Source organism: Hyperoodon ampullatus (genome assembly GCF_949752795.1).
Source record: "Hyperoodon ampullatus genome assembly, chromosome: 3".
NCBI classification, from domain to species: Eukaryota; Metazoa; Chordata; class Mammalia; order Artiodactyla; family Ziphiidae; genus Hyperoodon; species Hyperoodon ampullatus.
Genome location: NC_136916.1, coordinates 11549392 through 11567342, shown reverse-complemented (window position 1 = coordinate 11567342; position 17951 = coordinate 11549392). Strand labels below are relative to the sequence as shown.

The following is a 17951-nucleotide window of genomic DNA, read 5'->3' as shown; positions in this document are numbered from 1 at the left end:
GTATGTTTCTATTTCCTCTTTGATTTCTTCAGTGATCTCTTGGTTATTTAGTAGTTTAGCCTCCATGTATTCGTGTTTTTTACAGTTTTTTCCCTGTAATTGATTTCTAATCTCACAGCATTGTGGTCGGAAAAGATGCTTGATATGTTTTCAATTTTCTTAAATTTTCTGAGGCTTGCTTTGTGACCCAAGATGTGATCTATCCTGGAGAATGTTCTGTGTGCATTTGAGAGGAAAGTGTATTATGCCACTTTCGGGTGGAATGTCCTATAAATATCAGTTAAGTCTATCTGGTCTATTGTGTCATTTAAATCTTGTGTTTCCTTATTAATTTTCTGTCTGGATGATCTGTCCATTGGTGTAAGTGGCGTGTTAAAGTCCCCCACTATTACTGTGTTACTGTCAGTTTCCCCTTTTATAGCTGTTAGCATTTGCCTTATGTATTGAGGTGCTCCTATATTGGGTGCATATATATTTATAATTGTTATAGCTTCTTCTTGGATTGATCCCTTGATCATTATGTAGTGTCCTTCTTTGTCTCTTGTTAACATTCTTTAAAGTCTATTTTATCTGATATGAGTATTGCTACTCCAGCTTTCTTTTGATTTCCATTTGCATGGAATGTCTTTTCCCACCCCCTCACTTTCAGTCTGTATGTGTCCCTAGGTCTGAAGTGGATTTCTTGTAGACAGCATACATATGGGTCTTGTTTTTATATCCATTCAGCCAGTCTGTGTCTTTTGGTTGGAGCATTTAATCCATTTACAGTCAAGGTAGTTTTCGATATGTATGTTCCTATTACCATTTTCTTAATTGTTTTGGGTTTGTTTTTGTGGGTCCTTTTCTTCTCTTGTGTTCCTGCCTAGGGAAGTTCCTTTAGCATTTGTTGTAAAGCTGGTTTGGTGGTGCTGAATTCTCTTTAACTTTGCTTGTATGTAAAACTCTTGATTTCTTCATCTGAATGAGATCCTTGCCAGGTAGAGTAATCTTGGTTGTAGGTTTTTCTCTTTCATTGCTTTAAGTATATCCTGCCACTCCCTTCTGGCCTGCAGAGTTTCTGCTGAAAAATCAGCTGATAACCTTATGGGGAGTCCCATGTATGTTATGTTTTGCTTTTCCCTTGCTGCTTTTAATATTTTTTCTTTGAATTTAATTTTTGTTAGTTTGATTAACATGTGTCTTGGAGTGTTTTTTCTTGGTTTTATCCTGTATGGGACTCTCTGTGCTTCCTGGAGTTGGTTGGGTATTCCCTTTCCCACTTAAGGAAATTTTTGACTATAATCTCTTCAAATATTTTCTCAGACCCTTTCTTTTTCTCTTCTTCTTCTGGGACCCCTATAATTCAAATGTTGGTACGTCTAATGTTGTCCCAGAGATCTCTGAGATTGTCTTCAATTCTTTTCATTCTTTTTTCTTTATTCTGCTCCTCAGCAGTTATTTCCACCTTACTGTCTTCCAGCTCACTTATCCGTTCTTCTACCTCAGTTATTCTGTTATTGATTCCTTCTAGTGTATTTTTCAGTTCAGCTATTGTATTGTTCATCTCTGTTTGTTTGTTCTTTAGTTCTTCTAGATCTTTGTCAAACATTTCTTGTATTTTCTCGATCCGTGCCTCCATCTTTTTCTAAGATTCTGGATCATCTTTACTATCATTACTTTGAATTCTTTTTCAGGTAGGTTGCCTATTTCCTCTTCATTTATTTGTTCTTGTAGGTTTTCACCTTGTTCCTTCATCTGTAACATATATTTTTGTCATCTCAATTTTTTTTTTAATGGGTGGGATTGTGTTCTTGTCTTCCTGGTTGTTTGGCCTGAGGCTTCCCACACTAGGGTTTGTAGGCTGTTGGGTAGAGCTGGGTCTTGGTGCTGAGATAAGGACCTACGGGAGATCTCACTCTGATGAATATTCCTTGGGGTCTGAGGTTCTTTGTTAGTCCAGTGGTCCTGACTCAGAGCTCCCACCACAGGAGCTCAGGCCCGACCCCCAGCATGTGAAACAAGATCCTGCAAGCTGCACGGGGTGGCAAAAAAAAAAAAAAAAAAAAAAAAGGAGCAGAATAATAACAAAGAGTAAAAAATAAAATAAGATGAGAAAACTAACAGATATGTTAGAAAAAATAAAAATATAGATGAAAGAACAGCCAGAAGGTAAAACAGAACCACAATAGCAAAAAAAAAAAAAAAGCTGGAAAAGGCCTTGGCTATGGGGGGCAGGGCTTTGGCAGGGGCGAGGTTTAGGCCGGGGCAGGGTCTAGGTTTAGAACCCGCACGGTTGGGAAAGGCCCTGGGGTTGGGGGGGTGCTTAGGCTTAGCATGGCTGGAGGGGCCCAGGAGTGCCTCTGGCCTCGGAGGCCAGAGAAGCAGGCCCAGGACCCAAGCAGGCTTTCTGGGCCCGAGTGGGTGGGGAAACACTAGGTGCGTTCCCCCCATCCTCTGATTCTGGAGGCTCCTTCCCTGTTCATCTCTCCTCTTCTCACTGCCTGCCACCCCCCAGCTGGCCCCATGACCCATGCAGCTGGAGGGGACCCTGAAAGGCAGGGGACCAGGCCCGGAAGCCCAGCAGGCTTCCCAGGGCCCAGGTGGATTGAGGAAACTAGCCGCATCTCCCCTGATCCTCCGATCCTGGAGGGCCCCTCCCTGTCTGCCTCTCCTCCTCTTCTCTCCCTCCCTACGCCCCTAGGACCAGCATGGCTGGAGAGGGCCCCAGAAGGCAGAGAACCCAGCCCGGGACCCAGCAGGCTTCCCGGGGCCTGATTGGGCAGGGAAATGCTAGCTGCACTCTCCCCTGATCCTCCGAGCCCCCGAGGGTCCCTCCAGGTGTGGGAACCTCTCCCCCCTCCCAGACACCCCTCAGGGGCACTGGTCCCATCGGCCTCCACTTTTCCTCCCCCCTCAATCCCCCCCATGTCCTACCCAGTCGCTCGGGTGTTCCTCCCGTCTCCTTGAGTGTCGAGGTCCCCCACCAGCATCTGGCAGGTGCCCTAGTTGTGGGGAGACGTGAACGCTGTGTCCTCCCACTCCACCACCTTGACTCCACCAAGCCCTTTGTTTTATTCATCACTAATGCCCCAGCAGTTAGAATTGTGTCTGGCATAGTTGATGCCAGAAGAATCGTTGCTGAATGAATGAACTTGAAGGGATAAAAGGAAGCCTTACGTACCCATAAGGTCTTGCCTGTTATAATGTGCTGGTGCATGTATTTTCTCCTTTGCCCTCCTTCCCCATGTCACTGTAGGAGGACAGCCCTGTGGGACAGCTAAGGCAGTTGTTATCCTAGTTTGATGGTTGAGGAAACTGAGACTCAGAGACATGCAGTGATTTATGAGCACTGATTTGTATCTCCCCTTGAGTGTCTGTTGGTCAACTCAGCATGTCCAAAAACGAACTCCTCTCTTCCCATCTCGGGTATGACTACTTCTTTCATCCATTACTTGGGCCAAAAGCCTTGGTGTCTCATTGACGCTGTCTCTCACATTCCACATGGGACAGCAGAGGATGCTATCAGAGCTGTATCCGAAGATGCCCAGACTCCAGCCCTTGCTCTCGACCTCACTGCCACCACACCAGTCAATTTCTTCTCATCTGTTCTGCTCCTCAGTCATTCAGGGGCAAAGTCATACCAGCAGAGGGACAGCCAGGCTGAGAAAGAGGTCAGGACAGTGGAGAGTATGTGAGGGGGTCTACCAGGTAAGGAGCAGGAAAATTAAAAGGAATTCCCACACAGTATTTTTTTTTTTTTTTTTTGCGGTACGCGGGCCTCTCACTGTTGTGGCCTCTCCCATTGCGGAGCACAGGCTCCGGACGCGCAGGCTCAGCGGCCATGGCTCACGGGCCCAGCCGCTCCACAGCATGTGGGATCTTCCCAGACCGGGGCACGAACCCGTGTCCCCTGCATCGGCAGGTGGACTCCCAACCACTGTGCCACCAGGGAAGCCCCCCACACGGTATTGATGGCTGGCAATGAAGGAGGTAAGGCCAGCATGCAGGCAAAGAGCTGGTTTGTGTGAATAAGGGAACAGAAGACAACCAAAGATTGCTATTCTTAAAGGAGATTTTGGAGTTTCAGATCTAGAACGTAAAACTGTATCAAGTAAGGATTTAAGGTCAGAGAACGTCTGAAGAAGAGTTTGGGGATCTTAGTGCCAAATTTCTGAAAGGGTTATTGGTGCGGATGTTGAAGCTGTAAAAGGTCATGGCCTGGGGTGTGGCAGCCAGGAGGCCAACTTCCTGTGCTGAGGTCATCCAAGGATGTGAGGGAATTTCCTGGATGCTGGTAGGGAACTTAAGGATGAGTAATTCAGAACTCAGAAGCAGGGGAGATGCTGAGCGTTTGGACCGATGACGGATTGAAGTGGCAATGGGAAGGTAGAACAGCCCTAGTCTCCTTTCTCCATGAGCAGAGGGCAGGGGGAGAGATAGCAGTCTTCAAGGTCAGGGTTATAGATGATACTTCATGAGCCTCTGTGTGCCCAGTCCTCCTCTAAGGACTGAGGATGCAAGAAAAGGTGCAAGACGTGGCTGTTATCCCTAAGCAGCATGCAGTGGTACCCAGGCAGTACTGTTGCCTACGATTTTTTTTTTTTTTTTTTTTTTTGCGGTACGCGGGCCTCTCACTGTTTTGGCCTCTCCTGTTGCGGAGCACAGGCTCCGGATGCGCAGGCTCAGCGGCCATGGCTCACGGGCCCAGCCACTCGGTGGCATGTGGGATCTTCCCGGACTGGGGCACGAACCTGTGTCCCCTGCGTCAGCAGGCGGACTCTCAACCACTGCGCCACCAGGGAAGCCCACTACTAGTTTTTTAATAGCCATTAATTTACCTAGATACACAATGATAAAGATTTAATTCAGGCGTAAGGAGGCCTCAGTCAGTCCAAAGACAAGTCCCCAGTCAAAAACCATTGAAAGTGAAAACTTAAATCAAAGTCGTATGAATGGACTCACTGGCTAAAAATATCTCCCCAAACGCAGATTTTTTTTTTTCCTTCCCTGGACTCTGCAGACAGAGAGCAGACCACGAGCAGACTGGGTTTAGCTTCATCTTCACAGGCAGACATGGGGCTCACAGGAAAGCTGGTTGTAGCAACAGGAATTTAATACTGGGATCAGCACATTCTCTGGATTGGATTTGAATTTTTTATTAATATTATGCTTGGACCCCGAGAAAATTCATTCAGCCAGCCTGACTTATGACACTAAATGACTAGTTAACCATACATACTAATCACATAAGTATGGTTTATGGAATGATATAAAATGGTTTATGAAATCACTTTTAAACCATCTTTTCAACAGTAATTATACCTGCCCCTGGAATACCTTAAACCAAGTGATACTGGCAAGGATTAACTTAAACATCTTTAGTATTCTGATGATTATCGTACAAAATTGCCACTGCAGTAAAATGACAGGGTTGTTTTAATTTCTCTTCTTCCACTGCATTTCTCTTTTTTCTCCTTTTCCATTAAAACATACTTCATAACATTTCATCATGGGAGAAGTCTGCCTAAGTTTCCAGTTGCTGAAATTTAGTTAAACCATAAAATTGTTTCCAGATTACCAACCATGAAATGGAAAGACAATCTTATTTATGAATTTATAAGTCAGATAATCTCCCTCAAATGAATCCTGAAACCAGAAACACTTTGATGATTAAACAGGAGGGAAAAAGTTTTCTCATTACCATGTGTCAAAAGAATTGTATTTCTGTGAAGTGGATTTGGCCAAGACGGTGGAACACGCATGTGCCATCCGTGTGCACAGCGCCTGGGGCATGCACTGGTTCCTGAGCAGGGGGAGAGAATCGCTCTCCCTTGCCCGTCAAGCTCAAGTGTACTGAACTCTCAAGGTTCTGACACATCATGTCTCCTTCCTGGTGACCCCACTGGTGACATAGCCTGGAGGAGGCCACCCAAGGAGCATCCAGTCCTGTCCTCACAGATACAAAAAGGAGAACAAGTGTGTGGATATCTGGACTAAACGTAGGGCTTTTGCTCCACAGCCTCCAGACCCTCATCCTACGTCCACATCATCCCTGGGTAGTCAGGAGAGTGGGGTGCCGTTTGTGGGTTTTCTTTCTCTGCATCCTAAAACCGTTGTCTAGGGGAAGATGGGTGAGAAGCCAAGTACCTGCTGAGCCAAGGAGGATGCCAAAGGCACGTACGAAGCCCTGTGGACACCCCTTTGAGAGGACCCACCTGTGCTGACCCATTCGGCAGTTCTCACCACGGTGATGAATCTGTTGACGGTCAAGGTCTTGAATCTGCAATGATTCTCGTGCTTTGTTTCGGTTTTTAATGCTGCTGCCCTCCTTTGTTAGACCAGTTAATGAAAGCTGGTGACCAGAGAGGGAGCAGAGAGTACACTGCTTTAGCCCTAATCGGGACCGTGCCTAGGCCAGCACTGGAATCCATCTGCCGTTTCTCCCCCACCAGACTCTTGCTTATTCTCTGCTTTTGTGGACTTACCTACTGTTTACATTTCTTAATATGATTGTCTCTTGAGTGTAGTTAGTCTGTCTCAGCACCTTTGTATCCGGCACTACAGCTTCACAGAACCCGTTAAGCCTCTTCCTAACCAAAGCTGTCTAGACCCTAAGAATGTCCTGCCATTTTAAAAGAAATGAAATCCTTTGCATTTGCCTAGGAGTGAATAAGAGCAGTAAACTCGTACATCTAGGGGTAGCTCTCCACCGCTCTTAGGGTCTTGAGTTTGGCTTCCGGCATTACTGTGGGAAGAATGGGGGTTCTGGACAGCTTCTACCTGGAGCTCAGCAGGTCCCCCCAGAAGTGGTCCATTTCCCAAGAGCTCATTTGTGTGAGTCTGTACCCCCGACACATGGAGACCAGCCACCACCCCATCGTTTCCGAGGTGCCATGCAACTTGGGTCTGATAAACTTGGGATCTCCAATGGGTATTTACTAACCTGCTTTCCTGAGTGGAATTTCTTATTTTTCTCTTTGGCCATGCACTGCTTAATGGTAGACAGGCCACCAAGAATACACGTATAACTGAAAACGCTCCGCACCTCAGAGGTTTAGCGTTCACAGCTATGCCTGGAAACACTTGGAAAGTCACTCCGAGTAGATGCATTTCTCTTCTCGCTGTTTGAGATTTCTTCTTTCCACACTATTAGAACCAAGAGATCATACTATTAATACTTAATTTTCCCCCCAGTGGGTTGACAACCATTAACTCTCCAGACTGCATGACTTACATTCAAGAAACCCAATATTGTGACACAACCATCCATTTTAAACTAAAGAAAATGCATGGAATTCTGAAGTCAGAAGCTTGCAATTGTGAAATGAATCTCAATGTTTTTTTTACGGCACTAAGAGTTGTATTCCAAAGGCAAAATGCAAGACCAAAAAGTTGTGTATGAACAAAATCACCCTTGAAAGTCCTCTTGATTGCCATGAAGTTCAAGATACAGATACAGCGTCTCTCGTGAAGCCCAGCATAGCCAGTTATTTTGTTCTAGTGAAAGAACAGCCCACCATGACTCTTTCTGTTGGGTACCAGATAAAGTAGTTGGCTTGTATTTAAAAGCCACAGTGTCTGAAAGTGCTGTTTGTAGCCCAGGAATCATCACCATTGCTCATACTACAAGAGGCCCATGGGACTGAGAGCCCCACTGAAGAATGGGGTCCCTTTTCTGTCTCAGGCTGGGACTAGACACTTGCTGATGGGATACGATGGTAGTCCAGGTGTCCACACTGTTCTAACTCTTCTCCCTTCTCTCTCTTATTGTCTTGAACGACCAAGTAGGTATAACTGAATTCACATGCCATTGCATGTGTGTTAGCTGTCCTTAGCAGAGGTCACTCTGTGGTGGTGATTTGATAATGTGTTGGGAATACTGGTAATAGTTCCATGGCACCGCCATTGTCTGAGGTACAGAAATGTGAGCCAGTTTCAAAAGCTACATGAATCGTGCGTAGCACTGTAGAGCCGTGAACAGAGAGGTGTCGTATCTGTGCATAATATCAAAATTGGGAAGAGTTTTTATTTAGGTCTTGAGTTAACCAAGTTGTTTGTTAGGGGTATTTGTTTTCCTGCTTTTGATCCTGTAAAAGCCCCCAGGTTCCTATGACATTGATTTGAGGACCCTCTACCCTCAAGGAAGACATAGATTTCAAGCACACTTTTCCATGTTCGTAAGAGACATTCACTTTGTGTTGCTTTTGGGCTTTACAACAAATTTTACTCCAAACACACAACGAACATCTCCATCATTTACACCAAAATCAGTCAGCAGCCTTCCAGCTGCGGGGAGGGGCACAGCTCAGAAGTGGCCTAGGGCCCCGCTGGTGCAGAGGTCAAGTAGTAAAAGAAGGGCAGAAAGGCTCAAAAACACAAAGATGTGCAAAGAGAATTATTTCCAAGCTTTTCCATTTTCCATGGGGCCTCTGCTGGTCTGTCCAGTGTCTTTGCAGTAAGGTCATCGGGTTAATACTAAACTCTGACCATCAAATCTTGAGCTCAGTGGGAATTTGCAGGCTCGTTAGCTTCCCCAAGCCAGGTTGGGGTGAACTTTGGAGGCCTGCTAAGTGGAACTTTTATAACCCTCAGATGATCATTCACCTAGACAAACCAGTCTGAAAGTCAACATAAGCTTTAACAAACAATTCTCTTGTTTTACAGAGAGAGGATGCAAGCCATGGAGAAGCAGATTGCCAGTTTAACTGGCCTTGTTCAGTCTGCGCTTTTTAAAGGGCCCCTTACAAGTAATAGCAAAGATGCATCTAGGTAAAAAAAAAAAAAAAAAAAGAAAGCAAACCAATTCAAAGTAATTCAATCTGTTTCTCTTTAATGATTAAGATCATTCATTCATTCCAATCGTTTTCTTGTAATCATTTCAAGGCTGAAAATATCCACATCTCTATGAATCATGGTTTGTTTGTTTGCTTGTCTATTTCTGGTAATTCTTTGGCCCAAAAGGGTAAATGGGCTTCCCAGTGCATGTGGCTTCATGGACCACTGTGCAGTGCCTGCCGCCACCATCCACATGTATCCACATCCTCCGTCATCTGAGAGCCATGAGCGTGCCTCAGCTGCACACCTGGGAAGCCTTTTCCATCGCGGCCAATAGTGGTGCTGATGCTGAAATACCTTCATTGCTTAATACCCTCACTAGCTGCTGCTGATTGCTTAGAATAGTGAATGGAAGGGGGGGAAACACATTTGGGACACTGTATCGCTGACTCTCTTTTTCTTTCCTTCAGCGAGAAAATGATGAAAACTACAACCAATAAGAACCACACAGATGGAGCAGGTGAGTGTTCTCCAGACCTGCAGGAGGCCTGGAGGCGGCCTGTGACGAGCCTGGTTTGCTTCCAGATGTATTAACCTCTCCCCAGGTCACCTATGTGCTGCAACTTCAGAGGCTTCTGGGGTAACTCCCTACACCACCCCTTCCCTGCTGAATGCTGAAGTTCCAGATGAGTCATTAATTTGCAGGGGGGAGTCTTTAGTCCTCTCCCTTCAGTCTTCATTCATTTATTCACTTCCTCATTCATTTATTCATTTATGAGGCCATATATCCAACAAATGCTTCTATGCCTGATACTGGACCAGGACAGTGGACATCACTAGGACAGGGCTCCCTACTCCCTAATCCGATGCAGAAAATGGATCTGTGACAGGTCATTATATGTGTGCTGAGTGTTAAGGAAAAGTGCAGGATGAATGTTTACCCAAGAGAGCTGGCCTCAGCCAAGGCCATTTCCCTGAGGAAGTAAAATAAACTGAGGCCAAAAGGATGAGGACAGAAGGAAAGAGGCATTCAAGTAGAGAGCAAAGCATGTACAGATGCTGTGGTGAGGAATTTAGATACTACTCTAAGTGCAGAGGGAAGGCAGTGGAAGGTTCTACAGTGGGGAAGGGCCTCGGCCCAGCTGCAGGATGTGGCCGGATGAGAAAGGGGCACGAGCTGATAGGGAGCCCCCATGGGTCAAGGCAGGAGAAAAAGGCATACTTGGACCAGGGCCTGCTTTCAAATGCCAGCATCCCCTCAAAGAGACCCCAGTTACAGTCCCTGTGCACTTTACTAGTATCCAGGTATATTTGATGTCCATCTTATCCTGCGGACTCAAGGTGGGCCTCTCTCAAGAATATGAAGTCTTCCCTTCCCTTGGGTTAGAAATAGAAATCGTCACCAGGGACATGCTTGGCTACTGAATTACTCAGTAAGCATGTGGCGAGTTGGGTGAAACCCCCCATTTGGAGGAAGCCACAGAGTGTAGTGCCACGTGGTAGAATAGACAGAACTGGAGACTTAAGTTGAGACGCGTCTACTGGTCCTGGTTCCGCGCCAGCCAAGTTCAGGCCCTTCAGCCGTAAGGCCAGCAGGGCTGCTCTTCCAGCATTCCCAGTCCTCATGGCATTGGTTGGTTTACTTAGAAATCAGTCAGTGACCTTGGTGGCAGCCAGAGAATTGTTTCATGGAAACTGCTGAGCTTGTCTTCATAGCAACTGCCAGTTTGCTTTGGAGATATTTATTCATCTATTTTCTGATCTATTATGAACCTACAGAAAAAAAGGCACTTACTGAACTCGTAGAAACAGCAGAAGGGTGGTTGCCAGGGGTGGGGGACATGGGAGATGTTGGTCAAAAAGTACCAACTTCCAGTTAGAAGATGAATAATTTCTAAGGTACAGCATGGTGATTATAGATAACAGTGTTGAACTATATACTTGAAAGTTGCCAAGAGAATAGATCTTAAATGTTCTCACCCCAAGAAAGACATGGTAATTATGTGACAGGATGGGCGAGTTAGATAATAATCATATGGCAATATGTAAGTGTATCAAATCAACACATTGTACACCTTAAAGTTGTATGGTGTTACATGTCAATTGTAACTAATAAAGTTGGGGGGTTGGGAGGAGGAAGCTACCAAACACTAAAACATTTTACTCCTCTGGATTCTATTCTAGAAATTATTCATATCCAATACCATTGTTCTAATTGATATGTACATGCTGTTGTGTATTCTTCTTTATTCCTTTTCCCTTTTGGTAAAATAATAATTAATAGTAATAATAGGAAGCATTTAGTGAAGTCTCCTATGTACCAGGCACTGTTCTAAGTGCTTTTCTAACCTGAACTTGTTACCCGCTGACGCAGCCTCATGGGATAGGTACACTCATGATTCCCATGTTCCAGATGAGGACACTGAACACACATCCATACACACATGACACACATCAACATGCTCCACCAACCTGTCATGATACCTCATCCTTTTGTGTTAAGGTGCCCCAGTCCCTTTAAAGAAATGTAGGTTGCTTCATTTCTTCATTTTGAAAAAGTTTGCAAATGTCTTTTTTGAAGCATGGGGGAAGGAGCAGGTGTAATTTCTTTGGGATGCATTTCCCAAAGTGGAATTAATAAATCCAAAGGGACAAACAGCTGAGTAGCACTGGTGACACACTGCCAGTTTTCTCTTCTGAAAGGCTGGGCCAATTTTCGATGCCACTGGCAACACACACGTGGGTTTGCTTCCCTGCGTCTCTGCTGAGGTTGGTCTTTCTCATTCTAATCTGTCAGGGCTACATGTGGTCCACAGGGCTTTCGTTGCCATAGCAGCCTTGTACGATGTGCAAAATATATTCTTCCAGAATCCTAGCAAGTTAGCGACGAGAAGTATTATTGCTGTTCTGTAGACAAGTACACGGAATTATGTAGTAAGTCAAGGAAGCTCATTTGGCCAAAGGTACATGAAAAAGGGAAACCCAGACTTCCTGTTACTTGAGGAATATTTGGTGTACCGTGGGTATAAGAGAACAGAAGGAACTTCCCATTTCACAGTCATAGCACGTGTTTTATAGTGTATTATATCATTTAAACACATAACCCTGTAAAGAAGATGTTAGCTGTGGAGCTAGTAAGATTCGCAGCCAGTCTGGCCAACCCCAAACCCATTAAATTCCCATCAAATGTGTACTTAATAAGATTTATATTAAGATATACCTGACTGAAGTAAGTTACCTAAGAGCGGCCTTGGTAGGAGGAAGAAGAGGCCGTTGCCTGGAGAGGGGGAGGTGCAGGGAAGGGAGGTTCTGAGGATAAACTGATTGCTGACTCTCCTCCCTGGACTAGAATGTGACCACCCCACATGTGGGTTCGGAGAGCGGGTCCCAGGTCCCGTGACTAATCTGAAGTGGAACTCATTTACCACTCGGGGTCCCCACCCACCAGATCCAGCTCCGTCCATAGATTTTGGGGCACCTGCCTATAGCTCTCAGCCTGTCACCACTGCCACCTGCTGCCACTCCAGGTGGGGCTCCTCCCCCTCACTCTGCTTAGAGAAATAATCACTGCCAGTGCTTCCCTGGTGGCACAGTGGCTAAGAATCCACCTGCTAGTGCAGGGAACACGGGTTCGAGCCCTGGTCCAGGAAGATCCCACATGCCACGGAGCAACTAAGCCCGTGCGCCACAGCTACGGAGCCTGCGCTCTAGAGCCCACGAGCCACAACTACTGAAGCCCGTGTGCCTAGAGCCCGTGCCCCGCAACAAGAGAAGCCACCGCAGTGAGACGCCCGTGCACCATAACGAAGAGTAGCCTCCACTCACCGCAACTAGAGAAAGCCCATGTGCAGCAACGAAGACCCAACACAGCCAAAAATAAACAAACTAAATTTTTAAAAAAATTAAAAAAATAATAATCACAGCCAGCCACAGTGGGGTCCTTCTATGCCAGACGCCAGGCGGAACAGTTTATATGTGTGAATTCCATCATCCTGCACAATCACCCTTACACCCATTTTACAGATGAGGAAACTGGGTGGGGGGGGGGAGAGAGAGAGAGTGTCAGTTGCCCAAGGTCACACAACTAGGAAGTGGATGCTGAGAATGACTTCCAGGTTTCTGGTTTAAATACTTGAGTGAATAATAGTGCCATTGGCTAAAATGAATTCAAAAGAGATTTGGGAGAAATGAGTACAAATAATGAATTCAACCTGCTTGTGGAAAAGTCCTGTAGCAACATGAAGGTATGGGGATGGGGATGTAAAGAGAATTGTGTGCTGGAGGCAAAGATGTGGAGGACCTTGGTGGGTGGCGTTGTGGAAGTGACCTCCCTTGAAGTCATGTCCAGTGAGAGAAGAAGCAGGCCAGGATTCAGAAGGTTGGCCGAGGAAGAAATCAGGAACGAGGCTGACCAAGTGGGCTGTGGAGAGGGAAGAAGACGAGGGAAAGGAAAGTTTCAGTTACTGAGAAGGAGAGGAGTGACTGACAAAGCCCAGCCTCACATCAGGGTGCCATCATGGCAGCCCAGCGTCTGTTGGATTGACAGCTGACCACTGGCCACCTTCTAAAGGGCCAGTGCAGTGAATGATGGAGCTGGAAACCGGATTTAGTGGATTAAGCGGTTATAGATGAGGAACTTTTATACATGAGCATAGATTCCATAAAGAAACTCGGTTGTGAAAGATATATTTTAAACCCGTTATCGGTACTCAGTTCTCGCAGCTGGCACATAAACTTGAGCCTCTCCTCCATGGAGGATGTCGGCGAGGTGCAACGGTGACATCAGAATATACGAGGAGAAGCACGATTGTTGAGGGAACATGTGCCTTCATTTGGCTGAGGAATTAGCAGGACAGTTCTCATAACCGAACAGGAGTAGCTGGCTAGCGCAGTGTCACTTTTGTTGGAGAAACACCTCGAGGGTGTCATTATTTGTACAGATGAAGTTGTGTGGTGAGGGTAGGTGGGTGTGCTTGCACACGTGTACACACACACCTATGCCTGAGAATGTGGAGTGATGATAAAGTAACTTGACTGAGTGTTAAAGGAAGACTTCCAATTCATTGTCATCCCCTCAGAATACTTGTTCTCGAAGGTGCTATGTTAACTCGGACAGGCTGCTATTATTGGAAATGTTACTGGATGTTCTTTCACTGAGGACCTTCACAGTTAGAGGACACTCTTTGGAATAATTACAGAGATGGCAAATCTTGCTCTTTCGAGGGTGATTTTTTTTTTTTTTTGGTGGTACGTGGGCCTCTCATTGTTGTGGCCTCTCCCGTTGCGGAGCACAGACTCCGGACGTGCAGGCCCAGCAGCCATGGCTCACGGGCCCAGCCGCTCCGCGGCATGTGGGATCTTCCCGGACCGGGGCACGAACCTGTGTCCCCTGCATCGGCAGGCGGACTCTCAACCACTGCGCCACCAGGGAAGCCCTCGAGGGTGATTTTGATCTGGGGGATGGTCAGAAGTCGGTCAGAGTCATGACTGGTGATGACGCAAGTGGCCAGTTGGGCTCATAAAGATAACAAAAAGCTCACCGTCTGGTCTGCTGGGTCTCCTCTGTAAATCCTTCACATGATTTCCCACGTGTTCCCCCGACTCTCCAAGGGGGCCATGAGAGCTGGGAGACCAGTTCTGTTGGGACGGGCACCCAGGGGTGAGGAATTTGGTGCTCCATCAGCTCTCCGTTGGCATTGCTGAGGCCACGCAAGTAAGAGGACAGTTTCGAGGCACTTCCTTGCTCACTGGCGCACCATCCGTAGCCGTGGCAGCAGCTCTGGGAGGCTTGCGGGGCTGTGCATTCTGGGGAAGGACGGGTTTCCATGGCTGTTGAGCCTAGATGGAAAGAAAGGCCGCTGTGCTCTAAGCACTCCTGGTACACAGAGCAGCGAGAGGGTCGTGCCGTGCAAGGCCGGCCTGGACTAAGCAAACCTTCCACTTTGTCCCTTACAGGAAAGAGAGCTGAACAGCCCCTTCAGGTGTGAGTGAGTGTGTGTGTGTCTGTGTGTTGTGGATTCCTTGTCTACTCTCTACTTGAAGCCTCTTCCACAGAATTGCATTGTCCTAAAAAGGAAATAGCATCTCCTTTTGATTCCCACACCTTGCTGATCCTGTGAGTGCTACTTGGATCCTTTGGGGGACATTTTTAAAACAGACTTGCTCAAATCAGGCCCTTCCCAGGTGGACTTAGGAACTACGTGAGGATGATTTAAGTTGCACTCAGGGAGCAAAAGTTTATGGCAGCAACAAAACTGCTGAGAAAGAGTTTCTCTCTGCTGCCTTTTTTTTTTTTTTTTTTTGATTCTTCTAAAGAATATTCGCATCATGCCTGATTTTCTCACTAAAGGAGATGTATGCAGAGGTCCTGCTTCTTTTGGGCTGGAAACCCGAAGGGATTAGTACCCAGTTCCTATTAGCTTCCCCTTGGTGATCGGCCAGATCTCTGCCCAGAACTAAGTGGGTGTTCTTGGGATACATCTGCCTGTAGGGAAGAGTCACAGTAAGCAGCCTGTGTTAGGGCCCAGCGTTTTAAGTTATTTTTTCTATTATAAAACTATAGGGAATTCCCTGGTGGTCTAGTGGTTAAGACTCTGTGCTACCACTGCAGGGGGTGTGGGTTTGATCCCTGGTCTGGGAAATAAGATCCCACAAGCCATGCGATGCAGCCCCCCTCAAAAAAATTATAGATGTTCACTATGCAAATTTTAAACTACAAAAAGTAGTGATATCAAAAATAGGAAACTCACAGAATACCAGCAGCTAGAGTTACCATTAACGCTTTGTTGTATGTACCTCTGTCTTTTTTCTGTGCAAACCCGTGTGTTTAAAGAAGATATATGGATAGACAGACAGCTAGGTTCCTTAATGTGGCATCATGTTGTACATACCGCTCTGTGACCTCCCTTCCTATAGCACCAAACTTCTAGAACATGACTTCTACAGACTACACGCTATACCACTGCATGCACGTTCCTTCATCTATTTAAATTCGATCCCCTCTTTTTGCCCTTTAGAGAACCAATGTCACTTTTTCATCATGAAGGAAATAGGCATTTCCAGAGTTACCGGTGGTCTCTTGGGATGGGACTTGCAGCTTAGCCTTTCCTTCCTGCCATTCTCAGCGACTCTGCTGCTCTTTTCTCCTAGGAACTCCCCAGGTTTCCGGCGGGAAGCCTCTTGGCGCCCTGGAGTCCTTGGGGCCACCCAGCCAGCTCCCGCCTGCCGGCACCTCCGCCGCCCACATGAGCCTGCTCGAGATGAAGAGGAGTGTGGCCGAACTCAGGCTGCAGCTCCAGCAGATGCGGCAGCTCCAGGTACAGACCACGTTCCCTGTGGATGGTGTCCGCTGACTTAATTGCCCCGCAGTCAGCTTCCTCCTCCTCCCATCCGCCTCCTTCCGCATTCCTGGCCCCATGGCAGCTTCTCGGGGTTCTTTCCAGCATCCTTTCTAGGGATAACTGAGGACCAGGATGCAGGCGCCATTCCGCAGTGGTCTCCTCTCCCACACCCATAATCTTGGTCTAGAGCCTTCCACTGCAGTGGTTGTCTACAGCCACTTCTTTAAGCTGTGTGTGCTTTTACACATGAAAAGAGCATTAAGCCTCTGTTTTCTGGAGGAGCGCTGAAAGCAGAGGAGCCCGTGGGGCATTCTAACAGCCAGTTATGACTTCCTGCTTCACAGTGTTCGGCTCTTTGCTCTTCCCCACTGAGCATGTGCAAAGGTGCTGCGGGCAGCTCAGGTTGTTTGCAAGGAGCTATGATGTACTTAGAAATAGGAGTTCGGACCGGAGGGTGAATTCATAAGGAAAAGGAGCCATCGTGGATGACTTGAGGAAAACACCTGCATTTTATCTGGATAGTGTGTGTGCGCCACAGTATTTTCCTTACTCATTCGCATTGTTAGGAATATATGAACTACACAGGAATCAAAGGGCAGGGAAAAATGACCCTTCGTGTCACGAGTCTTGGTGAACAAACCCCATAAATATGACGAGGCAGGGTGGTGAGGAACTGGGAAGGGTGTATCCTTATGAGATCATCTGTCTGTCCACGGATCAGTCTCACACCTCTCTGCCCTTGGTGGCAGGTTGATGAATGTGGATGTAGTGCTGGCTTAGTCTATACCCAGGCATCCTCCTGGACTTCGAGAAGCTCACAGTCCAAATGTTAGTAAAAGGCACACGTAGCCAGGGGCAGCCACACAGCTGTGGTGCCCTCAGTGGGGTGCAGGCTCCTGTGCTGGTGAGTCCAGGAAGGAAGGGGCTGCAGAGCACAGCTGCTCTCTCCCTTCAGCTCGCCGATGCGTGAGTCCTGCATTTTCCACAGCTTGATTAAAGCTTAGAAGATGATTTCCCCTTACCCTCTACCTGCTGGAGAACAAACACAAGGCGAAGGTAGCTTGAGAGCCTGCCTTGAGGTCCCGTCACCGACCAGGCTGCTCATGCTCAGGTCTCCAAAGGCTACTGTGCCTCTCAGGCAACGTCCCAGACTCCTGGACAGCCCATGCAAATTCGCTTAAATCCTCTTCTGAATTGCGTCACCGGGTAAGTTCCCCATCCTTTACGTTTGCTTCTCCTTGCTTTGTGATTTTAAAGACACTTTGCAGTGAAATGAAGTGTACAGGTTGGGCTGAGGGTGTGCGCAGGGTGCCAAAATCCAGTGCCCACAGTGTCTGGCGGTTACTTAAGTGAGTGGACGAGGGACAGTGACAAGTTGGCCCCTCTAAAGGACAGTCGCCACTCAGCTCCAGGCAGCTCTTGACCTGGTAGAGAATGAGTGTCCATTGTTTCTAGATGTTTCAGTATTTCAAGAGAATCTGGAGGTTTTATAGGAAATACCTGTACTCGTTCTAAAAATGTTGGAAGGTAATTTAAAAATCAATTATTTCGTACTCTGCAGGCCAGATGACACATGTGCAGGCCAGAGAGGGTCTGTGGGCTCCCAGGTTCTTACCTGGGGGTTACGGAGGTTAAGTCCCCATCTTGAGCTGCATCTGCCTTTTAGTGCCACCTGCTGGTCATTTGGAAATTGTGCACTCCTAGTTGGACCCTCACAAGAAAAAAATTCCTAAATGCGTCGTGGGTATGGTAGTTCCTACTGCTTTCAAAAGTGAGCATTTGCTGGTTTGGGGCAGAGGTGGAATTGCCCTGAAGTGTGGCGAATTTGATACCTAGGCCGTGATGTGTGAGGCTGCA

At 46.9% G+C, this 17951-nt stretch overlaps 1 protein-coding gene across 8 annotated transcripts in view; it reads left to right on the top strand.

The window, feature by feature from the left end:
* KIAA1217 overlaps positions 1-17951 on the top strand; it is a gene marked incomplete at both ends in the record, with an annotated part of 334999 nt that overhangs the window by 274023 nt on the left and 43025 nt on the right. For 6 of the 8 annotated variants that reach the window (XM_079700167.1, XM_079700164.1, XM_079700165.1 and 3 more), the window contains 2 exons: positions 9225-9274; positions 15904-16070. In XM_079700167.1, the coding sequence (XP_079556293.1) occupies positions 9225-9274; positions 15904-16070 (217 nt within the window). Of the gene's footprint in view, positions 1-8643; positions 8749-9224; positions 9275-15903; positions 16071-17951 lie in introns of all 8 variants that reach the window. The other 2 variants (XM_079700166.1, XM_079700162.1) reach the window with 1 other exon arrangement.